We start from the raw sequence: 25295 nt of genomic DNA, 5'->3' as shown, positions 1-25295 counted from the left end.
AGTATTTACATGAATAAGATGATTACTATACCAAAGTGAAACAACACATTTCCACTACAATACATGGCAGCTGTAAAACTCATGTCACTGTCGAATGATTTTGAAACTCTTAAGAATATAAAATGAATAAAAGTTGCAAATGCCATTGATTTCCAAATATTTGAATATATACATGACATCAAAGATATGGCCATCAAGCCAATTGAACACCAAGTTCGGATCAGAAGTTACACTGTATGAAAAGAAAAGAAAGAAACGAAAAGAAAAGAAGATGTAATTTTCCTCTTCTATTGCCAAGGAAGCGACTGATGCTCTGCTAACGCTCGATAAGACATACATATGAAAAATCAGATGGCAGTGAATTCTCCTCGTATGAGTTACTGTGGAAGTTTAATCGTCAGACTGCGAAATTCCTCCCAATGCAAGTTCATGAAATAGAGAGGTGTACAATGACCAGAGAATACTATTGAAGTGCCTCTTGCTGTGGAGTGGTAGGAGAGTCGGGTGCTATAGTGAAGTGGAGCCCCCTATGTTGGCCGGATTCCAGTATCAATGCCACTTCACCCGCCGTCAATGCTACTACTTCCTAATCATCATTGAGCAAATGGTGCATCAGATGCAAAGGTAAAAGGTACAGAGTCCAAAATCATTAACTCACAATGGCCATGAAAACATAGAAGAGAACCAACACTTAATTGGCTCTAGAGATTGATTCAAACAGTGGGGCCACATAATAAAACAGGCTCCCTTTATCATTTTATGTACTTACAAATATTGATCACCTCTACATTAGTACACTCTTCTCCACGGAAACATAGGAAGTCAAGTCATAAAGCTACTTTTAGGGCCCTGCTACTCTAGAATTAATATCAAAATGTACTACCACCTATGATTTTTTAATACCATAACTTCAAATGTATTAGAAAATAACAAAGTATAGTAAGCCATTGTACCTGTCTCTGACTTCGGCGCTGCAAGATACTGATGGCCCATGCCATGATATAGCATGGCAACAAAAATCCAGCAGCTCGCAGCAGAAAAAGCTGAAACCATTTTAAGAATATCAGAATCAAATTTAAGTAACACAAAAGGTGCCTGACCAAAAACGAGAAGGAAGATTACAGGATCGACGACTTACAGAAAATAGAGTAGAAGCATCTTCCTCATCACCATCATCGTTCGTGATTGCCAATGCATGTCTCAACAGCAAAAGGGCAATTAACTGGAAGCAGAAAGACCATTGAGTTTACAAGTAGGATTTGCCCGGAGTTGGGGAAAAGAAGTATAAAACACCTATTTTAATTCCGCTTACACAGCAAAGAAGTACAAAAGAATTGCAAAATTTAGTCAAACAAGCAGTGATTGGTGAAAGTAGAGAGACAATTTCTAAATATGCAAATTAATCATATAAAATTACACTAGTTCTACTAAGAGACCACAATTGAAGATGCGAGTGATGTTTTAACTGGTGTATAGTCCCCATTTCATCTCAAAAGATTACAGAAGCAACTGATAGGATGCTTCCTTAATATTCCATAACTGGGCAATTGGCCTTCTTTAATTTAATCAGTTCAAGGAAGACTGATGAAGACTGGGCTTGGGATTATTTGCACTATAAGCTCCAGTTCCTAACTAGACAAGATTTTTGTCTCCAATTCTCCCTAAAAAGGGAAGTAAATATACTTGCCAAGACAAATTCAGAATTGCTGCAATGAAGTTTAAGAAGATTATACGGAATGAAAATTATCAAGTTATTGCATCCATTTTGACTAATATAAAAAATAGCTTCAAATTTCAACTTTTTCTTAGGTCTTATGAGTCATACATACTTTCAGTCCACAAAATATGTGAATAGATGGAGCATATAAGATGCTACGATGCTGATAAATGACATGGAAGCTCAAGGGTTTCCAATCAATTATAAAAATGTAACTCTAGAATGCATTCAAGGTTCTTACAATCAGAGCAGCAGAACGGCAAAATGCAGCACCACTGGAATTGGTCGCATGATACTCATCATATTCGGCATCAAAAAGATAGTGCTGGCCAGCTACAGCAAGGATCCTGGGGTCCCGCAAATCCAGGGGGGTACCTGTAATTGTCCATCCTTCACTGTAACTTGACAGAAAACATTAGCTAGAATCAGTTGATGTAGCTAGTATTGATCCAGTAATTGAACGATGAATACTCTACATCCATATGCACAGAGATAAATCTGTTTCACTTCAATTCAGTCAGCAGCAAAAATGAAATACATTGGTAAAGAACTTGCCTGATATCAATGGTGGTCTCATCTGGATGAGCTCGAGGAGGTGCTGTATATCCAGGCTTGTATGACTGTTAACCATTAGAAGACAAATTTTCCATTCAGTAAAAGAAAAGCTAATAATGCAATGTAGTGGAGGTACCCATTAGATGAATTATTCAATTACTTGAATAAAAGATGCATGTAACATTGAAGAATTGAAGTACCCAAGTTTTCTGATCACATTATATTACTTCCACTGTTTAAATCAAGTTTATGTTTTCCCTCTTTCTCTGACATGCTACCCAGGTCAGTCGCTCCTTATTGTATTGTTTTATTAATTTACAATTGGTACCAAGTACCAGCCTGTTTGTCATTTCTTATTCCAATTTTCTTAGTGACATCAATCATTCATCTCAACATTCCCATCCCACCTAAACTTACATTTTATATTCTACCAAATATCAATCTCCTTATTTCTGAAAATTCAACCCAGGATAACAGAAGTGTTCTTTACCAAAAATTTACATTGTTCATTATTCTAGAAATATATACCTCCCAGTGCTCTTTACCAAAAATCTCTATAGAGCTTCTGAAATATTGAAAACATGAAAGATGATTGTACATCCTCCAATTACATAAAATAAACACTACATGTCCATGGATCATGTGCAATAAGAAATTTATACTGACCTCATGACAAATTTCACATCTTGTATCTCCTTTCTCATTGCACCAGCGCTGAACACATGTCCTATGAGCATACTATACATAACAGAAAAGGCACACTCAGTTCCAACATGCAGAAAGTTTGAATAAACACAAACAAAACTCTTGAGAAGTGTAGTCAGTAGTAGTACTCCTACAAATGAAAGAAGAAATCCTAATAGCATCTCCACAGTCAATAACAAATGCTCAAGCATGCAATTGTTGCAACGAAGAAACATGTGTTCTTTCATAGATAGATGAGGGATGGAAAGAGAGACCTTCAGACTCCCATTACAAGCACAAGGCGTCTCCAGGTTCCTGATCTGCTCCTCATCCTGGCAAATGCGACACTCCGCCATCTGAATGAGAGGCTCCGCTTCCTCCGCAACCAATTGCGCCTCCTCTCCCTTATCACCTACTCGCACTACCGCAGAAGGTAAAGCAGAAGCATCTGGTCTAGATTCACCATGCTCCTGCTTAACGAGACCATCCACATGCAATACCACATGCTCCCCCATATATAGAAGAACTTGAATTTGAAGAAAATCCTCCTCCTTTTCTATACCGTTATCACTACAATTCCTTCCTGCACGATATAAAACCCCTAAGTTCCAATGTTTAGCAACAAATTTACCCGGAAGAAATTCTAAACAGCAGGTATTTAGGGGGATAAAACCACAGAATCAAATCGATGCATAAGTTTAGAAAGGAGAACGATCGAAAGCCCTTGATAGATGCATCTGAACGAATGAGATCGAAGAAATGGCCGATCGCAACAAAATCTGTGCCAAATCGAAGCGCTTCTAGCGAATCCAATCGAACGAACAAGTATAACAAAACAAGATCGAATTGGTCGTACCTGAGAAGCTCCAAATACTCGTCTCTTTCTCTCGCGCGGAAGGGTGGAAGAAGATAAAAGGAGTTGCCTTTTATATAGACTCAGTCGCCGTTAGAGGCCGCCCAACGTCCGTTTGATAGCCAAAGGCGTTACGCTGTGGTAGCAGAAGACATGTAACGGAAGCTAGTCGTGGTTGACCTCGCACAGTCCAAGACGTCCACGTGGCTTTTTTCCGCCCCGCCTTTACTTTCGCATAGTTTTTATTAACATCATTAACGTTACACCAAACAAAAAGTAGATCAAAAAACATAACATAAATGGCCGGCTTTATTGAAGAAGTATTAAGCAATGGATAATAATTATATAATGAAGGCTAGAATCAAAATTTCACCTACCCTTCGGTGGAACATCACATCAACCCATTGTTATTGCTTCTAATTAAATTCTTTTTATTTTTCGTTTTATATGGATATTGCCAAAGAAAATTGATTTTTTTTTAAAGAAAAATTGGTGCAACGTAATCTATGGGTTGGTCAACGCGTGATTAATGAGTTGGAGTTAGTCAATAGTGCATTATTTTTTCTACTGGGACTGCTAGCTTAGACCTGTTCATATTTACTTTATTTTATAATAATTTTGATGTTTGGAGTCGTACCCCATAAAACCACCTCCATTGGCCTTCGCATTTGACTAAAGTATCTCTTTAGTGATCGTAGTTAAGAGTTTGTCAGGCTGATTGAATTAAGTATTAAGAGTTGGCTCTATCTCTCTAATCCACGAGAGATCCTGGGTATTATTTAGCAGCAAAGAGCTGGTAAGGCTCATCAATTATTGAAGATGATCCAAATATGGATGATGAAGATACCTGAGTTATGAGTATTTGACTCTAAAATAGAAACCGTAAAGCTGATGACATGGAAACAAGAATATCTTTGTTAATTAATATAGTTTATCCACATGAACATGGCCACAAGAAAAAAGAAAAGATTTTGGATTCCTATGCTTCGCATGTCAATTGTTTAATTTACATCAAAGAAATCAAGAATGGAAATGTAAAGAATTGGAATTAATACAAAAGAATGTACAAAAATGAATCCTGGTTTGTTCTTCGTATCCTTCATGGTGCACAGAGAAGATCATCAGCTAACGTGAGTAATTATATAGCAACCTTTTTCCAAGTCATATATAGTCTTTAACTGAGGCCTCCTCCATCTGGACACAAGAAATGACGACAGGAAGACCACCAGAGCTGAGACTAGGAGAAGTAGTAATGCTAAATTATCATGGAACACTGCTGTAATGCTATAGAAGTTTTGTGAACCCTCGATCATTCTCTGCATGATGAAAGCTCCCACAGCCCATTCAATCTGGATGCCCCCAACTTGATTTGCAAACTCAATCCTGCTAAAAGATGAGTTAGATTTTATCGAAGGGCATGAAAAGTTGCAGAGTGCAGGGATAACATCTACAACTACAGATGATGATCACCAGCTCAGCCTGCGAATTTATGTGAGAAATGATTTTGTGCACTTGTTCATCAAAAGATGAGATATTATTGTCATTTGCATATTCTACTTCCCTCTTTCCTCCACACACCAACTGCGCGACCCCGAGCAGAGCCATTATAGTAGTTTATCTTTTTATCATGAGTTTTTTTTTATATTGATACCATCAAAATAGCATTTGAGGCAATTTTTTCCTCGACAATATAATCACCATATATGAGAACAAAAAACTGTGTAATATTATCATCAAAATACAGAATAATTACTGCCCTAAGTGCCCTATGATGCCATACTGAAATAGGTGAAAGATTAACATACCTCTGATCCGTTAGAGGAATACCAAGGCTGTCGTGCAGTAGAGCTACAATGTATGCCGAAGAGAAGCAATACCGTGATAAATCTGCATCCTCCATCTTATGATACATCTTTTTAAGCTTCGACCAATCTTCTTTGCAAAATTGTTCCCCAGCCAACAGTAAATTGGAGAGAGATGATGTCCGATTTAGCCCAAAGAACTAACAAACAGTAGTTAGGAATGCATGAATATAAGTTCCTAAGCAAGAAAATAGAATCTCTGAATAAGAAAGAGTAAAATAAAACCTTGGATGTGAAAAAGAAATTCTCAGTTGCTAAGAAGCGCCCTCGCAGCTCAGGTACAAAACCTGATCCCAAGTGGCACCTTTTATCCAGGCAATTTTCTGTATATGAAAAGAAAAGTAAGCACATCTGACAATGAAATAATGACTGAAGATTATCTCAAGGACATAAAGTTCAATTGGATTTTACAAACTAATGAGATATAATGTTTTGCAATTGTAGGTCACAGTAGTGCATGTATATATATTAAAATATATAAAAAGCATCACTATAGTAAAGCAGAACATAAACCTCAAGTATGATGTAAATTAATTATCAAAAATTGGAAGATGCAAGAGTAGATGAGGTGGTACAAGACTTCAGTCTTCAGTGATCTTTGGAGGTAGCTCTATGACAAGTTAATGGTATTTACGAATCTAACGAACAAATTATTTTTATAGAACTTCTTTGTTGATTATCCCAAAGAATTTAATGTTATAAGACTCATATCTATAAGGCGCTTCGAGAGGAAATAAAAGTGGAAATCCCAACAGAGGATTCATTGGACAAACAAATGCTACGTGATACTCCACTTATGTTCTTACATGATACCTTTTCCTTTATGCAGTAGCATCAGGGAGGCAGACCTACAATTTGAGAAATTGCCATGTGCGTGAACAACAGGTTGATACTCCTGATTTAATTTGGAAACACTGGAGTTCGGAACTAGGAGTTCTGTATTGAGAGAATATCCTTTAGGAGAGCAAGGATCTTCAAATATTCCATGTTGTGCAGATTCTGCAACTGCAGTTGAGGAAACACACATCAGTTACATGAACTTCAATTAAAACCTTTTTACCCTATCAAAGAGAGTTGGTAACACAGGCAGATTTACAATTATCTTTGTATCTCTTCTTTCCATTTCTATCACATCTTGCAGCTTCCTTATTTGACGATATCAAGGTACCGTGTAAAAGAATAAGATAACGGCCTTAAAAATTCATTGAATATATTTATATTCCTCAATTGAGAAAGATCTAGTGAGTCAGATGAGGCAGATCTTCTTAGCAAGTGAGGAATCAAGTCGATGTCATTCAAGTATATACTTTACAAGGAGCCCGCACAATTAGATCTAATCAAATTATTGGTACTTGGTAGATACTATATATCTATTATCTCAAAGAATCTCTTACCACTATTAAAATGGGAGGAACAGAGCTTGTAAAAGGTTGAACAAGTTAACTCTCTATGAATTCCTCAGGAATATCCTCATATTATCCATCATCTGTTCAAACTCATAGGTGCATTTATGGTGGCAAAACGAATGGCAAATAAACCATACGACATACTTTATTTTCTTATGAAGTACTAGTTATGCTACTCTCTGTGGGAATAAGATCGACAGGACTAGAAACATACATGTTTTGGTACTTCTCGTTCTTAGCAACTTATGGAGCAACTCTTGTGCCATGTTCTGCAACATTCAAGGAGTTAGATCTCTGCATAACATGAAGGATAAATTAATTTCATATCAATTCAAGCACTAAGCAGTTGTACCATAACATGAATGTCACATGTCCAATAAGTGCATGAACTCAATTATTTTTTTCTCATAAGAAACTTTCAGTTAGACACGAAAAGGCGAAGCAAGTATGTTACTGGATATAATGAAGGATGCAAACAACAAAAAGAATATTGCTCACTCAGAATTTCAAGAACGATGACACTGGATAGACTTTTCAACTCACCTGACCAAAATGAAGAAAGCTGTGACTGTAGAGCTTATATGTGGTTCCCCCAAACTTAAGCACATGTGAGGATTCAGGAGGAAGCAGCTCGTCTGAGACGAATGTTATCTGATAGAGGAAGAAAATTTTAGTTTGATAATATGTGTCTGTAAAGATGACCAAAGGGAGATAGGATGCAACCTGAGCTGAAGCACCACCAAGTTCAATTATTCCAATGGTTTTCTGAGGATCGCCTCCAAGAGTACCAATGGCATAATTTGCAGCAATCCAAGCATAGATACCTTCATTGGAACCTGTATTAATATTATCATGGCGCTATTCAGTTCTCAACTCTCTTTGAAGTAATAAGATGGAAGAAACTCTAGGAGATCCTGTATATAAATCCTCAATATCTGACTTACAAAAAGTGTTTCCCATAAGTAGGCAGATCTAAATACAGACGCAGATGCAACAAAACGAATACTGCTATCTCACTTAAACAGATAAATATCACAAAATATAGCAGGTTCAAATATCATTATCTCACCCAAAGAATAAATATCAGAGAATATCAAAACTATCTCTAACTTATATTTGAAAAAAATCTCAACTCCCTTTACCTCTGTGCATGGCAACATTAGATATACAGATAAGCCGGACTCTCTAAAGCTTATGTCACTAGTTCTTCAGCATACTGAGATAGAAATAAAATAAATTTCCTAGCTTTCAATACTTCTTTAGTGATTTCTCATCAATCGACAAATAAAAATAAATTTATGTACCAAATCTACCAAGAAAACACAAATACCAGGTATCACAGTAGCCCAATTGTCATGGAATCTAAACGCAGACGACCTCAGAACTCTCTTGCAAGACTCCAATATACTCTTCCCAACTCCTCCGTCAACCATTCTTAATCCCGCAGTCGCCATTAGTCTGATCTCCGTATTCTTCCACTGCTTCTCCTCCACCTTCCCCTTCGCAAACTCAAGGAGATCCAATAATGACTCTCCGGCCCGATCCGGCTCCTCCGTGTACGACGACAGCCCTGGGCTAACCCTCATCACCGCGGTCCGTTTCACATCAAGCGACGGAAGCGATCCAACCTCTCTCGTGTACGCGAACACGTGGATCCGCGTACCCGAGCTCCCGGCATCGATCACGATCGCGAACTGAGACGACGGAGACATTAAGGAGGAGAAGTGGAGGTACAGGAGGACGGCGGCTATTCCGGTGGCGGAGATCGCGATCCACAGAATCCGGCGAGGGTGCTTCCGGAACGGGGGCTTCGGAGATACGATCATGACCGTAGGATCGATATCGTAGCGCTGGGAATCGATATAGGGTTTCAGCAGCCGACGCCGCGCTCTTCGCCGGAGAAGAAAAGGAAGGGCGGTAACTAATTTATAGCGGGTATACAATGTGCGAGTTGATCTAGTACAAGGTAGATCGGATGGTTTTCGGTACTACTGGTCTTGCAGCTTCATGACACGTGCAGGAGGGCCTGCGAAGACTATGGGCGCGAAAATGTTTGGTTTTAAGTTTCGGTTTGAAAGGGTCCGTTGACCGTTCGCACGTACCAAATTGAGGTCCACCATTAACTCAATGGGCTGGGCCCCTTCCACTCAAATAATAATTATAATAATTAATTAAATTGAGAGTTTAATTTGATTCGAAAAGTCTCTCCCTTTTAAATAAAATTAAAATAGAGTGATTATTAATTGTGAATATAGACATATTACTTATCCATCGTTATCTAATAATAAATAAATTATAATATTATATATGTATATATATATATATATAGTTAGTTGATAGGCACTTAGAAATTAGAATTTACATAGATCGATAATTTGACATAGTCTACGATGAATAATTTTAGTACATATTTGGACTAATTTCTTTTTTTAATGTTTTATTTATCGAGAGAAGAGAAGAGAAGAAGTCTATGCCGTGAGATACTGAAATGGTTCACAAAATAGTACACATTAATGATATAATCGAGGCTACTTATTTTTGTATTATTGTTAATTATAACTTAGCTACTTTTTTTTTACTTTACTATACATTAATACAAGCTCGTTCCTTATCTTAATTGAAACATATGGATTATCTAGTGGGAAGTGCCAAAAAAGAAAGCAATTCTTTACTTAGTAAAGCTTGAAGGCATGGTTGCTACGATGAAGCTCTGCTAAGGTTTAGGGGTCTATTTATTTTAGGGTTCCTTTTCGGTGGCCTGCGGTTTCTTTCCTCTCCCCTCTCTCTCTATGCCCAGTAGAGATGAGAGAGACTTCCCTTATTATTCGTGAGGTTTTTTATCTTTTTATCCTCTTACTATTTTTCTTTTTCATTTTTCTCTCTTTTTTTTCCCATCTTTAGCCTACTCTGCCTCTCCAAGCTCATCGATGGTGCGAGTTGGGTTAGCCGATTTAAAGAAATTTGCGGGCGGGTGAATGACCTATCGATAGCAGAGTTCTACCGCTTTAATTTTTTTTTTTCTCTTATATTTTTGTGACTGTATATGTATGCTTTTAGGCTCACTGGATTCATAACGGTCATAACGAAATTGTTGAAGGCTGAACTTTTTGGACCCGATGTAATCAATTGGGCATTTTTTTTATTATTTTTGTGAGGCCTTTGGACTTAGATGTAATGCATTTTCTCATATTATTGTTGTTTTTTTTAACAAATTGTAGGGATTTGTTCAAACTAATTTTCTTTTTTTCCCTTTTGTCTAAGGCTTGTAATCATCTATCTAAATGAATGAAATATCTAATGGCTCTACTTTCATATAAGAAAAATTAAAAGTGGTCAGTCCCAATTCTTTTTACATCAGAGAGGATGTACTTGCAATTATATTAATCTTATTACTATATTTATTATTTTTCACATATTTGACCTTATTACTTCCTCTATATATATATCCATAAGAATCCAGAAATGTGGCTCTCGGCACTTCAACGTTATGGCATCCAATATATGTATATATAATATTTGCGATATGACCACCTTAGAAGCATGGTTGTTGATGACTTTTAGATGTATCAAAACCTGCAAGGTGCAAAGTTACCAGATGTATAGATTACCTCACACATACTTCTACTTCAACTCTCCATATCTCTTGCCTTCTCAGCATGGAAGTATGCCAGCTAGGTGTCTCCTCCTCCTCCTTTGCATATATATTATATATATATGGTACCTAGCCAAAGATAAGCCACCAACCAAATCAAAGAGAGCCTCATTCTTTCACTACTCCATTGATAGGAAGCATGAAGACCCATTCCTCCCTTTGTTTCCTCCTCTTAGCTCTTCACCTTTTGATAGTTTTAGTTTCATCCTCTGCAAAAGATTTCGATTTCTTCTACTTTGTTCAGCAGGTTAGTCTCTCGCATATCTTCTGCGAAAGCTTAAGCTGATAGATAACGATAGAAATAGACATGTTAAAATTTTCTTTTGATTTGATGCAGTGGCCAGGCTCTTACTGTGACACTAAACGGAGCTGCTGCTACCCAGTCACCGGAAAGCCAGCTGCAGATTTTGGCATCCATGGCCTCTGGCCAAACTACAATGATGGATCATACCCATCAAACTGTGATCCTGATAGCCCTTTTGATTCAAGGAAGGTATCTAAAAATAAATAACTTTTCTTCTTCTTTTTTCCTTCCTATTCTTGCATTCTTTTTGTATGTAAACTACTAAAAGTTTGGTATATTAAAAGCTAGAACAAGGATCAGGATCAGCCTTTATATTTCTAACTAACTAGTGATCTTAAACTAAGTATTTTATCGCCAAACATCTACTGCAGTTAGATGCATGGCCAGCCTGATGATTTGTCTTTCTCTTCCTAGTTGCACTTCCCCATGAATCCATAATGCTAGTTGCTCACTGAGGGACCAATGACAACTTCAAATAGTGGCCCCCATGCCTATTATACTGTAACAAGGACAACAAATTAGGAGCAGTAGATCTGATTCCATTTCATTTTATAGTCTGTTAAGAAAAACATAGCATTTAGTTCACTTCTTTATAATTTTATATCTAAACTAAAATTGTTACTTATTTCGTCATATTTTGACGGAGCCATAAGTCAAATTTAAAAATAGTCAATAAAAGATTTTTAATAACAGATAAATTATAAAATTACCATTTGAAAAACTTATCAAATTCTCTATAACTTTATCTTTGATAAGTATCCTCAAATTTGATATATATTTAATCAAATATGATAAAAAAAATAATTTTAATTTAAATATAATTATAAAGTGCCACAAAATGAACTATAAAGAGCTAAGTAAACTTAGATTTAATCAAGTTCAGTAAAATATAATTTCTCAAAAAAGTTTACATCTGAATTTGGATTCAAAGCCAAGTCAGAATCTCTCAGTAGCAAGTGTAATTAATCTAAGCAACTCACCCACCCAGATTCTTAATATTATATTAAAATTCTTTCCACAAGAACAAAAAAAAAACCAAATTCATGCCTCCCTTTCTTCTTCTTCTTCTTCTTCTTCTTCTTGTTGCAGATCAAGGACCTTATGCCACAGATGCAAGAAAACTGGCCAACCTTAGCCTGCCCCAGCGGCGACGGCTTAAAGTTCTGGGCTCATGAATGGGACAAGCATGGCACCTGCTCCGAGTCTGTTCTTGATCAACATTCCTACTTTGAGACAGCCCTTAACCTGCAGAAGAAAGTGAACATACTTACTGCCCTCCTGGACGCTGGAATCGAACCAGATGGTAGATTCTATAGCCTGACCAGAATCAAGAACGCTATAAAGTCAGCCACTGGCATTACCCCAGGCATAGAGTGCAACAGAGATGAATCTGGCAACACCCAACTGTTTGAGATCTACCTCTGCGTCGACAGCTCTGGACAGGAGATCATCGAATGCCCTGTTTACCCCAGGAGCAGGTGCACATCTCGGGTCGAGTTCCCATCCTTCGAAGGTCTTTCAGCTGGTGATGTAACTGAGATGTGATTGTCTAATTGCAATGCATAGCAGTTTGCATTGCTTTGAGAAATTCCATTATAAACTGGCAACACAATTTTATTCCACAATCAAATTCAAGTTCACCACAAGAATCTAATGACAAATTTAAGAAAAGGGGAGAGGGGGGAGGGAATTCAGCACTTTCATCTCATGCTGCCATACACCCTATACCATAACGAGTGTTAGGGAACACGAGGAACAATCCACTGCACACCACTCCTACCATCAAAGGGAAACTCTCCATCACCTCATCCATCTCCTTCGCCTTCCCTGGGAACAAGCAATTCGTGACCCTGTGATCCGATAACGCGATCGCCGCGAACACCATCACCGCCATCGCCGCGTGCACTAGGTCGACGAACCCCATCCGAAACCGGTCGTCCTTCGGGACCTCAACCCCGAGGCCCGATTTGAATACTGCGAGGCCCCTCGGGGTGACAAACCCGTAGTAGACCTTCCCGTCGGGGCCGCGGAAGCTATCCGTGAAGTGGAAGAAAAAGCAGGAGGAGGCGCAGAGGCCGAGGAGGACGAGGATCATCATCGTGCTCACCGGGGAGCATGAGCCATCGCCCGAGACGGCAGGGAGGAGCATCTCAAATGTTAAAAGTGTCCCAGTAGGTAAGAAATTGACTAGCATAGAAGTCTTTGAGAGGGTCTTTTGCATGCCTTTAGCGACGGCTTTCCTTTTCCGACCACTGGCCGGGACTTCGGGGAGGGGTTCGCCATTTCCATCCATTGCGATAAGGAGTTGAAGAATGAGAAAGACTAGAGTTGGTTTCTGTAGTCTTATAGAGGTTTGGCTATGCCTTGAATTGAATTTAAATTTGAATTTGGAGGCAACGGTCGGTATAACCGTTCCCTCCATCAGATATGGGCTCGTAAAAGGATTAGGCCCATATGAAATCTAAGCCCAATGAGCTAAATAAGATATTGGCACATGGTAGAATATATTATTGTTTTTAATATTGAAATCTCCTAGTGGAAAATATAATAACCAAATACATATATATATATATATCTAAATCAAAGGATCAAGACCGTCCAAAAACGATCTGACAGACAGGATTTGCTGCACAACCTGTCGTACGAGATGGCGTCTATATATAAAAAATGGACGGTTTACGTAGGCACTGCCAGCTCGTTCTCGTCCTTTTGCTCTCACCATCTATTAAGGATCTGCTGTTAAGGTTCTAATATCCATGTCCATTGATATAGGAAAAAGAGAGCTACGTGTCAATATTCCGTAGGTAATGATAATTTATCGTGTTAGTCACTTAAGAGGCCATCGAATAGGACCCCACTCCCTTAGAATATTCCATTTTGACTAGTCAAATATAAAATGAAGTGGGAGAAGAAAAGTCTCAGCAGAACTGTGTATCATCTCATTCTCCTTTGATAGAGGCAATCATGGAGATATGGCAAATGAGGGTCGCTCTTGGATTGCTTTTAGCCGTCGACGTCGCCGTCGCCATCGCCCCCTCCGCCGCCCCCTCCGCCGATGCCAGCCCTGCTACGCCCTTGGCAGGCAGAAGTACAGGTACGCGACAACATTTTGCTTCTTCCTCTTCCATTAAACGAAATTGTTTACATTTCCTTCTCTCTCTCTCTTTTTTTTTTCCCTCTTTATCTTAGTCAATCAATCACACTATCTCCAAGAAACCACCTCTTGGTGCCTCGAGTTTCTCGACGGGTTATCGCCCGATCAAGTCTATGCTACCTGGATATGGGTGCGATCGCATTTGATCGCGCCCGTGTTGCAAGTAGTAGTATCTTTATGCATGATCATGTCGGTGATGCTGGTGGTGGAGGCAACTTACATGACCGTGGTGAGCTTGGGGGTGAAGTTATTTGGTTGGAAGCCCGAGAAGCAATACAAATGGGAGGCCATAAAAGGAGATGATGAAGAGTTGGGGAGCTTGGCTTTTCCTATGGTCTTAATACAAATACCCATGTTCAATGAACTAGAGGTAATTAAATATAGATATATATCTCTCTCTCTAGTCTTCTCTTGAGAGAGAGAGAGAGAGAGATTAATACTAATAGACGATACTTCTTCTGTAGGTGTACAAGCTCTCAATTGGAGCTGCCTGTGGGTTGACATGGCCATCAAACAGAATCATAATCCAAGTCCTTGATGACTCCACCAACCCTATAATTAAGGTAAAATTGCAACATTGAGGTAGTAAACTAAACATAGCCAGATATATTGTAGTATTCCTTGCTATGATAGTTTTGTAAACTGGAATGGATATATAAGATGTTTAAAGTAGGTAAAGTTTTGCCTCAAAGAAAGAAGGAAAAAATAGGTGAAATAATATATTAAAAGGCAGTAGGTAAGGTGGAGTAGGGGAGATGGACACATCTCCATCCACGTGATTTTATTTATCTATGGACCCCATGAACTAGATATCTGTATTTTGGTTCTCTAAATTTTAGCCCCTTAATCTTATATGTGGTGCCAAAGAGGATCTTCAAGAGGATATCCTTTGTTTTGTACAGTGATGCAAACTGTTTGTCCAATCAAGCGGTCTAGAAACTTTACAGGGAAGCAGTTCGTGGAAGTGGAGAGACATTATAAAATTTAATGTAGACTTGCACAACTGCTCCTCTATTATTGTACACATCACTTGTCAAATTAGTTTAATATTTGTGAGTATGGAAGAAATGAGTGAGAGGAGGAACATATGTTAGAAGACTACAGGGCATGCTAATTGCAAATGAAAGTTGCTGAAAATTCTCCAAGTCAATCTTAGATGACATATACTAAAGTTCAAATTTTAGTATCTTCTAAGGCCATGCCAACTTATAATAGAATTAATGTTTCATGGCTCCTTCATATGAATCAGGAGGGCATCTAAAAATTATAGCCATCCAACTTAATTTTCTGTAGTGTGGCAATGCCTCTTTGATATGTAGGATTTAGTGGAGCTTGAATGCAAGACTTGGGAAAGCAAAGGAGTAAACATAAAGTATGTCATCAGAAGCAACAGGAAGGGTTTTAAAGCAGGATCTCTGAAGATAGGGATGCAGTATGATTATGCCCAGCAATGTGATTTTGTTGCCATCTTTGATGCTGATTTCCAACCAGAACCAGATTTCCTCATCAGAACCATACCTTTTCTTATCCACAATCCGAAGATTGCTCTAGTTCAAGCGCGGTGGGACTTCGGTAAGCATGTCCATCTCTAACAATTGATCCAGTACTAATTACAGCATAGCAAATTCTATACACCTCATGTACTTCTTTAATTGCTAAATGTACTTTGTATCAAAAATGCAGTTCAGAATGTTGAAGCGCTGCATAGAGCTTTTATTCATTCTGATCTACCAAATTTTGAATTGACAGGAAGTTGCTGACATGGCCTTTGCCGGACGATTTTTGCAGTGAATTTTAATACAAGCTTGATTACAAGGATTCAGAAGATGTCATTAGATTATCATTTCAAAGTAGAGCAAGAATCAGGTTCAGCTGTCTTTGCCTTCTTCAGTTTCAATGGTAAGTATCCAATCTTGATACAAATTCAATTGATAGAGAGGTCAAAGATAAATTCTGCATACTTGAGAAATCGCATAATTGCTATTTATCATGTTCTCAGGGACAGCAGGGGTATGGCGCGTATCAGCTATCAATGAAGCAGGAGGCTGGAAAGATCGAACTACGGTGGAGGATATGGACCTGGCTGTTCGCACAACTCTCATGGGTTGGAAGTTCTTATATGTTGGCGATATCAAGGTACTTACAACTCTACTTTTTTAAGGATTGCATCAAACTACCAATTAGTAGGTTATAGATATATATATATATGACTTGATGATTCAATAAAATTATCATAGGTGAAGAGTGAATTGCCAACTACTTTCAAGGCCTATTGCCGTCAGCAGCACCGCTGGACTGGCGGTGCTGCAAACTTATTCCGAAAGATGGCATGGGAGACAGTGATCACTAAGGTAAATTCTCTATCGGCAACAATATAAAGATCAATTGCAGGATTAGTTCCCCTTTGTTCCAAAAACTTATCAGTTGTCATTACCAGGATGTGTCCCTATTGAAGAAGTTTCATATGCTCTACAGCTTCTTCTTTGTGCGGCGAGTTATCGCCCCTACTGTCGCCTTTCTTCTCTATTGTGTTATTCTTCCGATATCAGTCATGGTTCCAGAAGTCATCTTTCCAGCCTGGGGGGTGGCTTACATCCCCACAACTCTCACCATTCTCAATGTCATAAGAAATCCTAGGTATGTTCATCTTATAACTTTCCTTGTATTATGACAGTATCTCTCTCTCTCTCTCTCTCTCTCTCAATCTTGTTATTCTTACAGAAGTATACACATGATGCCATTTTGGATCCTATTCGAGAGCGTAATGTCGATGCATAGGATGAAAGCATCCATGGCTGGTCTACTAGAGGCAGGCAATTTTAATGAATGGGTTGTAACAAAGAAGGTAGGAGACACCTTCAAGGAAAAGTCTGAGATCCCCTTGCTTGAGACAAGCCAAACTAAGTTCACTGACAGGTAACCAAATGCTACAACATTTAGCAATATCAATTCAAACCTATAAAATTTCGACAATTTTACGACAACTATCAATCATGTGTTATGGTATTCAGGGTCAATGTCCCTGAGCTTGGATTTGCAGTGTTTCTCTTCTTCTGTGCATCCTATGATCTTCTCCTCGGAACCAGAAGCTACTACATGAATCTCTACCTCCAAGGAGTAGCATTTCTTGTCCTGGGATTTAATTTTTCTGGCACCTTCAGCTGCAGTTCATAGCATTTCTTTTCCTGCTTCAAGATTCTTCAAATGAGCTACACCCCATACTGCAGAGGAGATGAGCTGAGAGTTCTTTTAGGATACCTCCTTTTGTTCCTCTGTGGTATTTACTTTGTTGTTAATCTCATGTAAAATTATTATTATTATTATTTGAACAGAAGTAGTATTCTTTGTGTGATCATTTGTTAACTATGTGTTGATGAACTTGATGAAGCCATCAGTGTGAAGGCAAAGAGAGGAATCGATAAGAGGAAAAGGACTAGGGGGGAGCATGTCATTTCACAAGGAGATTCTCGTAAAAAGTCCAAAACGATGGGCTCAGCTGCAAATGTCATTTTATATGAAAAATATCATAATATAATAATAGGACGTCATTTGGGATTAGGATTAGGATTAGGCACACAGATACTTCCAGATCCTTCCACAGATTTCTGCTCCCCTCTTTTATATCACCATTCTTCTTCTGCTCACCTCCTCCATCGTCATCTTCTCTCTTCTAAATTGCGATGTCGGCGGCGGAGGACGGGCTACTTGAGCAGCTGCTTCGAGAAGCCGGCGGAGGAGCCGCAAGGCTGAGCTTTTCTCCGATCGTCTTCGCGGCTATGGGGTCGCCGGAGCGGATCGTGCTCGTGAACCCTCTCACGCAGTGGACGGTGGTGATACAAGGCGACGCAGGGCTGTTATCGGCGCTCTTATCCGGCGTCGGCGCTGGCACCGGAGGGCTCCCCCCGGCGTCGAAGGCGTCGATCGAGGCGTTGAAGGTGGTGGATATTGGCGAGGGGGAGGAGGCGGAGTGTGCGATTTGCTTGGAAGGGTTCGGACACGAGTGCGGAGTGGTAAAGGAAATGCCTTGCAAGCATAGATTTCACGGTAATTGTATCGAGAAATGGTTGGGTTTGCACGGGTCGTGTCCGATTTGCCGATACGAGATGCCGGTGGAGGAGGGCGAAGGGAAGAAGGAGGTGGAAGGGGAAGGGGAGAGGAGGAGAGGAGGTGTTTGGGTTACCATTTCGGTAGGGAGGAGAGATGAAAGGGAGGGAGGGGAAGCAGAAGCAGAAGCAGGAGCAGAATCAGAAGCAGAGGGAAGCAGAGGAGGCGAAAGAACTGGGTTTTAGTTGCTATATTTTTTTTGTTTCTTTTATTTAATCTTTCTGGTTTGAATTCTTTTAATTTGTTTTTGGTTTGTAAGAATTAATAGCTGTACATAAAGCTTGTGAATTTAATGATATACGAATGGAAAGATTCAATTTTTTATTATCAGTGATTGGTAATCTATAGCATCAGAATTACAAGTTCACAATCTATAGTCTTCTGACAAAGACAAGTACCCAGTCATAAAGTAATATACCATTCGATGGAGCTCAGATATATATATAGAATTAGATGAATACAAAATTTAGGATTCAATATTACTAAGACACTATCTATCTTCCAGTATCATTCAGGGAACAAGGAGATGAAGAGAATGGACCACCTACCTACCATCATCTGTGCTTCTTCTTTACTTCAGTGCTCCACAAATGCGCAAAGCATTCTCAGAATGACAAAACCACCTTCGCTATGCGACAAGAAGAACAGAGGAAACACCGCGAGTAGTGGAAGGAGTAATTGGTAAATTGAGCTAAGGACCTAGAAGATATTATTTGACGCAAATGGTTAGTGGATAGGATAAATGATCATAGATATCATCAGTTGGTGTCGGAACTCAGATACGCCCATTGTTTCAACACCATGGTTTTGGCCTATATACTATACTGTATCAAGAGGAAGAACTTGTGCTGGATTTCCACTTAGTTGACTCTATAATAAGTCAAAGGAATACCTTAAGATCAATTAAGGGGGGAGTAAAGGGAAGGAAGAGCTGCTATTGGCATTGGGTGGGTGCTGAGTGGGAGAAAGAGGGAAGAAAGATGTCCTTTTTTTTTGTGCTTGTTTAATTCTCTACTTCCTATCTCTTTCCGCTTCACTTTCTTGAAACTAGAAACCCCGATGCAAACCCAATTTGGCGCATTCGCGTCGTTTGCTTTAAATAATGTACTACTTTTGGGTTCTTTAAGCACTTCCAGAAGAAGGAAAAAGGTCGAGCGAATCAAATAACGGATCCCCCCAAGGCCACAAAGGAACTTGTGGCTCAAACTTCCCCGCCCATGCTGACCTGGCGCATGCTCCTCTCTCCTCCCTCTTCTCTGCTCTTATACTCGAGGGAGAGGAGACAACTCACACTTGTAACTCCACCAACCTCCTTGTTGGCCTCCGAGGAAGAAAGAATTAGAGACTAGAGAGAGATATGATGGAGAGTAGAGATTGCGCAATCAAGCTCTTTGGGAGAATGATCTTGCTGCAGCCAAATGAGGATTCCTTAATAGCAGCAACTGGCGGTGGAGGAGAGGAGAAGGTATTATTTATTATTTGAGTTGTTGGATACTTTGTAAAGATGAGATCTTTTTGTTAATTTCTTCCGGTTTGTGTCCGAAAGACATATCTGCACTTAGAATTAGATCGCATAATTGAGTTAAACCGGATGTTGGCGTGTTTTTGGAAGATGGGTTTCGCTGGATTTTGTGTTTTGATGCTCTTCTTTTTTTTTTTTCTTTTTTCCTTTCTTTCGAGAAAAAGATTTGGTGAAGATTGGATTTTTAATATTGCTAGTAGTTTGTGAGTTCTGTATCATTCAAAGAATTACTTACTTACTTACTTACTTACTACCTTGGAATGCATGAGATTGCTCTGAATTTGGCCTGAAGAATAACCATGAGCCATGAAGGTTTTCTATTACAGTTTTTGCACTTTCTGCACTCATAATCATTTGTGTTAGTTGTCACAGTTCATAACTTTATATGAGGATCAGATCAGTGAAAGTGTTGCTATGTTGAAATAGAAAGGTTAATTTCCCTTTTTGTCTTTCTGTCTTGCTAATTTTCTCTTCTCTCTTATATTATACAATTAGCTTTCTTCTTTCAGAACCTTCAAACAAGCCAGACTCCTCCAGAACATGAAGACCAAGATCAAGAGACACTGATTGAGTCCTCCAAAGACGATACAGTTGTGGAGAACTCTGCACATGAAGAACAGTCAAACATTACAAGCAATTCAAGCGAGAAGGCGAGAAAGAAGCCTGAGAATTTGCTCCCTTGTCCTCGTTGTAAGAGCGCGAACACAAAGTTCTGCTACTACAACAATTACAACATCAGCCAACCTCGTCACTTCTGCAAGAATTGCCAGAGATACTGGACTTCCGGTGGCTCCATTAGGAATGTTCCTGTGGGAGCCGGCCGTCGCAAGAGCAAGAACTCTGCGTCCCACTATCGACGCATAACCATGTCCGTAAAGCCCGATGACGCCGTTCTCAGCTTCGGTTCTGGCGAATCCGTGCAGAAACTTTCAGAGCAGACGGCGAAGAGCTGCAACTCTTCAGTAATGGAATTGGATTCTAAACAAGGCGTCATGAACTGCCAAGGAATTCCTATTCCACTCTCACATCCTTGTTCAGATGGAACTGCTTGGCCTTATCCATGGAGCCCAAGTCCTGCCTTCTGTACTCCAAATTTTGCTATTCCACTCTACCCTGCTGCAGCGTATAATGCTTATTGGAGCATTCCATGGCCCTCATCTCTTGACTATAATCCTAACAATGGTTTTCCAGGGTCAGGGACTAACTCTGCCACCTTAGGCAAGCATCCAAGAGATGGTAGCATGAACAAGTATAGCAATCTAATTGAAGGAAACAGTCTCAAAAAGAACTGTATCTGGGTGCCCCAAACACTGACAATTGATGATCCCGAAGAAGCTGCGAAGAGCTCTATTTGTTCAATTGTTGGTATTAAGAAGAATGACGAGGGTGATGCAGTCAGCAGGGAGAAGCTCCTCAAAGCCTTCCAGCCTAAAGTTGACGGTAAGAATTACGCCGCAGAGAATTCTCATCTCTTACATGCCAATCCGGTGGCTCTACTGAGATCTCTCAACTTCCATGAGATCTCTTAGTGAAATCTTAACAGACTTTGTCATTAGCAAGCTAACACTACTGAAGTTTTGTAAGTTCGAGCAAGATGTTGTACTTTTATCTGCTTATGTACATGTAAATAGTTGATAATCAGAGGAGAGGAAGGAAAATTGAGAGAGAGAGAGAGAGAGAGAGAGAGAGAGAGAGAGAATTCCAGTTGTTAGTGATAAATTTGCAAATATAATTGAAGAAGATTTCTTTTCTTAGTGCAGAATTGCATCTTAATTTTCTATTTTGACTTGGTTCTTGCCCAAGTGGGATGACCAGCAAGGTAATAACAGTCACTTCAATCTAGCATAGAAGTAGTGGAAAGTTGGAGAAAGCACAAGAGAAGAAAAAGGAAGCCAGTGTATGCCCACCTCTAATCTTAGTAAGGATAGGCATGAACTCTCTATCACACACAGATAGACAAGCATCTCTCTTTTTCATGACCGCATTCTAATTGACTCGTATAAGAAGGTGGGCAGAAGTGGGGGAGGGTAGACAAAGAGAGGTGCATCCAAGAGTAGAGTTGCCGAACAAGACAAGGAGACCTCACTTTATATGTAGAGCTCGCTGGAGGGCTCGATTTGCAAATAATAAATATACACCGTGAACAAATTATCGAACCACATAAATCAATATAAATTTTTTTATAATTTTCTTTTCTTTGATTGATTTTTAAAAAACAACAAAAGCCGCAGCCCATCTAGGGATCTGTGCATGTGAACAGTGGGCAACCACAGGTTGGCCAAGGTTGCCCCCACAATACCAAACCTATTGCCCATCTTTAACTATTTGAGGCTACATAAAGTTATGCCATGATCACATACCACTCAATACTTTCCATCACACATCAATCTAATGCTAGTTAACAAACAAGGAGACTTGCCAACTTGCATGCTTATCAACACTGCATTAAGAACAACCCTCCCCATCTCCCACCCACTCATCTGAAAAAGAACCCAGAAGCATCATGAATAGATCTTGCTTTCTAGCTGTTATTCTCCTCTCAGCCCTCATCCTGTCACTCCCTGTTCCTCAAGGTGCTGTCCTTTGGCTTGCAATCCTTTCTTTTTCCTTGCTCAGCTTCTTGATGCATCTCAGTTCTATTCCTTAATTGTAATGCAGGACATGGAAGAAGGATTAGGACTCAGATAGAATTTGAGACAGGATACTACAATTCTATGAAAAATGAGGTTGGTTTCTTCATCTTCTTGTCTTTTCTTAGTACTTTTTCCTGGCTCAAGTGATTGATCATTGATCTTTTCTTTTCTAGGAGAGTTCATTGGAAGGGAGGGAAATGATGGAAATGGTGATGGACTACACGGAGCCAGGAGCCAACAACAACACCAGAAATGGAGCACTCTTCAACTCCTCACCACCACCAATGACACCTTAAGGAGTTTTCCACTGGTCACCGACTGTGTCAGAAGCATGGAAGCTATGATGTTCAAATTAACATGATCTAGAGATCCACTTGAGATATCAGTATCTACTTCTTTTGAGAAAATTTTGGTTTTGTATTACTAAATTTCCATTACCTTTCGCCATGTCCGACGAAAGTAACTTCTCAGACAATCATATATCTAGAAATGTATTCAGACAGAGAGATGTACAGCCTGGTCTAAAGTGTACTACTAAGTAAACTTATGCAAACTCTTATATTATATTTGAAAGAAAAGGTTTCAAGGCAAGAAGCATCTATACGTCTACTTAGTCAAAGACATTTATTAAATCTAAACCCTGCTTTTAGAGCACACCTTCTTCTTAGTTTATTAGTTGATTACTCAGAACAGGTAGATAAAAGTACAACATGGCTCAAAGGGTCAATGGCATCTAATTGAATGACACAATTCATTAGTACTACTTCTAACATAATTCAACCAGGTCTAAAAAGAGTAAAAGGAGCTGTAGTTCACACAGAGGAGGTCAGCATTCAATAGTTAGTCATTTGATTTTCTACTTGTAATCCTAATTTAATAACTTGGCTAAAGGAGAAAATAAAAGGACAGCAGAACATAAACATACTGAATATTATTAGGCACCAGATGCTAGGCTTGATTCAGATTACTTGTGCTTTTATTTTGGGAAGAGTAATGAAATCTCTTTCTTCCAATAGAGAACATTAATATGACTGCAATAACTGCAAAGAGTTCCTTAAATCTCATTCACACCAATTTCTCCTTTGGGGTTGGTTGTGACAACACAACAAACAATGTACTAATAACTGTGTCAGCTTAAAGTTGCATTCCACTTTGCATCATATGATTGCTTTATTGAGAATTCTGTTTGGATTTTAGGCTTGACCACCAATCTCTTTCTTCTAAGGTTCAAATTTATTGTTAGTTAGCAGTTCGTGAGCATAATTAGCAATCAAATAGGGAGACTATACTTTCACGACAGATTGTTTAACATAAAGAAAGTACATTCAACAAGCAGCTGATTACAATGTTGTGGAAGGAGCTCATTTTTAAGCTATCCATCCAACATCTTACAGAACACAAGCATAGAGAAAGAGAGAAGAAACTATTAAGATTCATGTATGCGGGCGGTATTAGCCTACCACTGCCAACTACTGTCATGAAAGAGAAATCCCTTCTGTTCTCCTTCAGCAGTCTTGAGGGCAAATAACATGAAGAGCCTTAGTAAAATAAACTCTTTTGAATCTTAGTACATCACTCTCTTAGTCCTAGAGACACTAAAACTAGATAACCAACACTGCTACTAATATGTATGTAGCTTAGATAGTATGTAGGAGTAGGAGATTTAATGGAATTGGCTACCGCTGAAGGTTTGGCCGAAGGACCAACGGGCGGGAGCGATGTTGTAAGAGACGACAGAGCGGCCGTCGCTTGTGGTGACCTTGAAAGAGAGGGCCTGGCCATCAAGGTAAGTGTTACTTTGCCAATTCTGGCCCCAATTCCTTGACATTGGATGCCAACCAGTCCTGGAACCTTTGATGGACACTGCATGGACATCACCAGCACCACCCACATTGGTTATGAGCACTAGATTGAAGTAGGAGTGCCCATTTATGGTGAATCTAATCCCTCCTCTCTTCCTGCATGGTACCCTGCCATCTCATAGAGAATTACTCCTCAGCCAAAAGAACAGAAGAAGACTGAACTCCTAAGAGATAGGAAGAGCTAAGATTTCAACACACAATGACTTACCTTCTAAAGGCAACAGGAACAATGCCAGCCTTGTACTGAGCAATGTGCTGAAACACAGGCTGAGAGAGATCAAAATGCTGGAGGGGAGGATTGCACCATCCACCATCATTGTTAGGGAGGGCATAATTTGGTGGGCAGTAGTTTGTGGCAGTGACCACCACTGAGCCAGGAAGGCACATCCTGTGGCCACTCACACACCTTATCTCATAACAAGCACCACAGCTGAGGCCATTGTTGAAGAGAGCATTGCTCAGAGCTGCAGTATTAGTCCCATATCCTTGGCTATATAGGTTGCCGTATCCACAAGCCCCACCTATAATAAATCACATAGCAAAATATGTTACATAGAGCAACTATTTGTCCTCAATTCTTCTCTATAATGTAATAATCAATACCCATTGTCCCAGAGGCATCACTGCCTCCATAGAAGGTTGCATGGGCACTGGACCATCCTCCTCCATAGCCATTTACAATTGAGAACAGTGAGAGAAGACCAACCAAAAGAAGCCAAGGGAAAGCCATCTTCTCCCTGCACCAATAAAAAGTAGGCCACTCAGAAAAGAAGCACTAAGGAGTAATCATCATAGAGTGAAAGAAGAACTATTACTTGGTAAGGAGGGAGGGGGAGAGAGAGAGAGAAGAAGAAGAAGAAGAAGAAGAAGAAGAAGGTTTGTCGATTTGTTTGAGGAACAAGAGGGAGGGAGTTGGAGGCATAAATAGATGTTTGAAGTGGGGAGAGTTTTTACTCTCCTTTTCTTCCATAATTCTAATGGACAAGC

General features: G+C 39.5%; 8 protein-coding genes across 11 annotated transcripts; 4 read left to right on the top strand and 4 right to left on the bottom strand.

The window, feature by feature from the left end:
- Positions 1-123: 123 nt before the first annotated feature.
- On the bottom strand, positions 124-3940 carry LOC140772820 (uncharacterized). 2 transcript variants are annotated; one of them, XM_073115019.1, is made up of 8 exons: positions 3813-3940; positions 3232-3539; positions 2939-3010; positions 2273-2337; positions 1959-2118; positions 1139-1222; positions 954-1043; positions 124-586 (listed from the first exon to the last, which is right to left on the bottom strand). In XM_073115019.1, the coding sequence occupies exons 2-8, from the start codon at positions 3469-3471 to the stop codon at positions 464-466; spliced, it is 834 nt and encodes a 277-aa protein (XP_072971120.1). In that variant the 5' UTR covers positions 3472-3539; positions 3813-3940; the 3' UTR covers positions 124-463. The 2 variants fall into 2 exon arrangements, with proteins under 2 accessions (XP_072971120.1, XP_072971119.1); XM_073115018.1 differs by having other exon boundaries at positions 1959-2112.
- Positions 3941-4749: 809 nt separating this feature from the next.
- On the bottom strand, positions 4750-8958 carry LOC140774375 (probable apyrase 6). Of its 2 annotated transcripts, none has more exons than XM_073117353.1 (8): positions 8408-8958; positions 7801-7913; positions 7621-7728; positions 7292-7346; positions 6485-6676; positions 5897-5994; positions 5615-5811; positions 4750-5195 (listed from the first exon to the last, which is right to left on the bottom strand). In XM_073117353.1, the coding sequence occupies exons 1-8, from the start codon at positions 8901-8903 to the stop codon at positions 4931-4933; spliced, it is 1524 nt and encodes a 507-aa protein (XP_072973454.1). In that variant the 5' UTR covers positions 8904-8958; the 3' UTR covers positions 4750-4930. The 2 variants fall into 2 exon arrangements, with proteins under 2 accessions (XP_072973454.1, XP_072973455.1); XM_073117354.1 differs by having other exon boundaries at positions 4750-5192.
- A 1868-nt stretch (positions 8959-10826) lies between these two features.
- LOC140774277 (ribonuclease 1-like) lies at positions 10827-12702 on the top strand. The gene is made up of 3 exons (XM_073117200.1): positions 10827-10976; positions 11067-11222; positions 12123-12702. Exons 1-3 carry the CDS (start codon positions 10869-10871, stop codon positions 12576-12578), a joined length of 720 nt encoding a protein of 239 aa, XP_072973301.1. The 5' UTR covers positions 10827-10868; the 3' UTR covers positions 12579-12702.
- On the bottom strand, positions 12611-13431 carry LOC140774278 (protein DMP9-like). Its single transcript, XM_073117201.1, has one exon. The coding sequence runs from the start codon at positions 13324-13326 to the stop codon at positions 12739-12741; it is 588 nt and encodes a 195-aa protein (XP_072973302.1). The 5' UTR covers positions 13327-13431; the 3' UTR covers positions 12611-12738.
- A 518-nt stretch (positions 13432-13949) lies between these two features.
- On the top strand, positions 13950-17536 carry LOC140773831 (probable glucomannan 4-beta-mannosyltransferase 7). Its single transcript, XM_073116595.1, has 10 exons — positions 13950-14127; positions 14223-14557; positions 14652-14750; positions 15507-15759; positions 15976-16086; positions 16187-16323; positions 16425-16538; positions 16625-16824; positions 16909-17103; positions 17199-17536. Exons 1-10 carry the CDS (start codon positions 13998-14000, stop codon positions 17359-17361), a joined length of 1737 nt encoding a protein of 578 aa, XP_072972696.1. The 5' UTR covers positions 13950-13997; the 3' UTR covers positions 17362-17536.
- Positions 17537-17673: 137 nt separating this feature from the next.
- LOC140773832 (E3 ubiquitin-protein ligase MPSR1-like) lies at positions 17674-18612 on the top strand. The gene has a single exon (XM_073116596.1). It carries the CDS (start codon positions 17868-17870, stop codon positions 18474-18476), a length of 609 nt encoding a protein of 202 aa, XP_072972697.1. The 5' UTR covers positions 17674-17867; the 3' UTR covers positions 18477-18612.
- Positions 18613-19221: 609 nt separating this feature from the next.
- LOC140775075 (cyclic dof factor 1-like) lies at positions 19222-21567 on the top strand. 2 transcript variants are annotated; one of them, XR_012106680.1, is made up of 2 exons: positions 19222-19756; positions 20186-20464. XR_012106680.1 is itself a non-coding variant. In XM_073118324.1 (2 exons), exons 1-2 carry the CDS (start codon positions 19649-19651, stop codon positions 21340-21342), a joined length of 1128 nt encoding a protein of 375 aa, XP_072974425.1. In that variant the 5' UTR covers positions 19289-19648; the 3' UTR covers positions 21343-21567. The 2 variants fall into 2 exon arrangements, 1 of the variants encoding a protein (XP_072974425.1); XM_073118324.1 differs by having other exon boundaries at positions 19289-19756; positions 20323-21567.
- A 2181-nt stretch (positions 21568-23748) lies between these two features.
- Positions 23749-25295, bottom strand: LOC140772951 (expansin-A10-like). The gene is made up of 4 exons (XM_073115216.1): positions 25124-25295; positions 24912-25045; positions 24517-24829; positions 23749-24416 (listed from the first exon to the last, which is right to left on the bottom strand). Exons 1-4 carry the CDS (start codon positions 25276-25278, stop codon positions 24110-24112), a joined length of 909 nt encoding a protein of 302 aa, XP_072971317.1. The 5' UTR covers positions 25279-25295; the 3' UTR covers positions 23749-24109.

The sequence above is a fragment of the Typha angustifolia genome, chromosome 13, assembly GCF_048772165.1.
Source record: "Typha angustifolia cultivar Huaian chromosome 13, ASM4877216v1, whole genome shotgun sequence".
Classification (NCBI taxonomy): domain Eukaryota; kingdom Viridiplantae; phylum Streptophyta; class Magnoliopsida; order Poales; family Typhaceae; genus Typha; species Typha angustifolia.
Note: the sequence above shows the minus strand (reverse complement) of the source record. Positions and strands in the feature narration are given on the sequence as shown.

Coding starts and splice junctions, on each gene's coding strand:
- LOC140774375 (XM_073117353.1), bottom strand. CDS start 8,903: ATGATCGTATCTCCGAAGCCCCCGTTCCGGAAGCACCCTCGCCGGATT. Junction 7,914..8,407: donor TTGGGCTACTGTGATACCTG/GTATTTGTGTTT, acceptor ATATTAATACAG/GTTCCAATGAAGGTATCTAT. Junction 5,812..5,896: donor ATTTCTTTTTCACATCCAAG/GTTTTATTTTAC, acceptor ACTGTTTGTTAG/TTCTTTGGGCTAAATCGGAC.
- LOC140774277 (XM_073117200.1), top strand. CDS start 10,869: ATGAAGACCCATTCCTCCCTTTGTTTCCTCCTCTTAGCTCTTCACCTT. Junction 10,977..11,066: donor TCTTCTACTTTGTTCAGCAG/GTTAGTCTCTCG, acceptor GATTTGATGCAG/TGGCCAGGCTCTTACTGTGA. Junction 11,223..12,122: donor GCCCTTTTGATTCAAGGAAG/GTATCTAAAAAT, acceptor TTCTTGTTGCAG/ATCAAGGACCTTATGCCACA.
- LOC140773831 (XM_073116595.1), top strand. CDS start 13,998: ATGGAGATATGGCAAATGAGGGTCGCTCTTGGATTGCTTTTAGCCGTC. Junction 14,751..15,506: donor CCACCAACCCTATAATTAAG/GTAAAATTGCAA, acceptor TTTGATATGTAG/GATTTAGTGGAGCTTGAATG. Junction 16,087..16,186: donor TGCCTTCTTCAGTTTCAATG/GTAAGTATCCAA, acceptor TCATGTTCTCAG/GGACAGCAGGGGTATGGCGC.
- LOC140773832 (XM_073116596.1), top strand. CDS start 17,868: ATGTCGGCGGCGGAGGACGGGCTACTTGAGCAGCTGCTTCGAGAAGCC.
- LOC140775075 (XM_073118324.1), top strand. CDS start 19,649: ATGATGGAGAGTAGAGATTGCGCAATCAAGCTCTTTGGGAGAATGATC. Junction 19,757..20,322: donor GCGGTGGAGGAGAGGAGAAG/GTATTATTTATT, acceptor TTCTTCTTTCAG/AACCTTCAAACAAGCCAGAC.
- LOC140772820 (XM_073115019.1), bottom strand. CDS start 3,471: ATGGGGGAGCATGTGGTATTGCATGTGGATGGTCTCGTTAAGCAGGAG. Junction 2,119..2,272: donor GAGACCACCATTGATATCAG/GCAAGTTCTTTA, acceptor TTTTCTGTCAAG/TTACAGTGAAGGATGGACAA. Junction 1,044..1,138: donor ATGCTTCTACTCTATTTTCT/GTAAGTCGTCGA, acceptor AAATGGTTTCAG/CTTTTTCTGCTGCGAGCTGC.
- LOC140772951 (XM_073115216.1), bottom strand. CDS start 25,278: ATGGAAGAAAAGGAGAGTAAAAACTCTCCCCACTTCAAACATCTATTT. Junction 24,830..24,911: donor TGATGCCTCTGGGACAATGG/GTATTGATTATT, acceptor GATTTATTATAG/GTGGGGCTTGTGGATACGGC. Junction 24,417..24,516: donor GTTCCTGTTGCCTTTAGAAG/GTAAGTCATTGT, acceptor ATGAGATGGCAG/GGTACCATGCAGGAAGAGAG.
- LOC140774278 (XM_073117201.1), bottom strand. CDS start 13,326: ATGGATGGAAATGGCGAACCCCTCCCCGAAGTCCCGGCCAGTGGTCGG.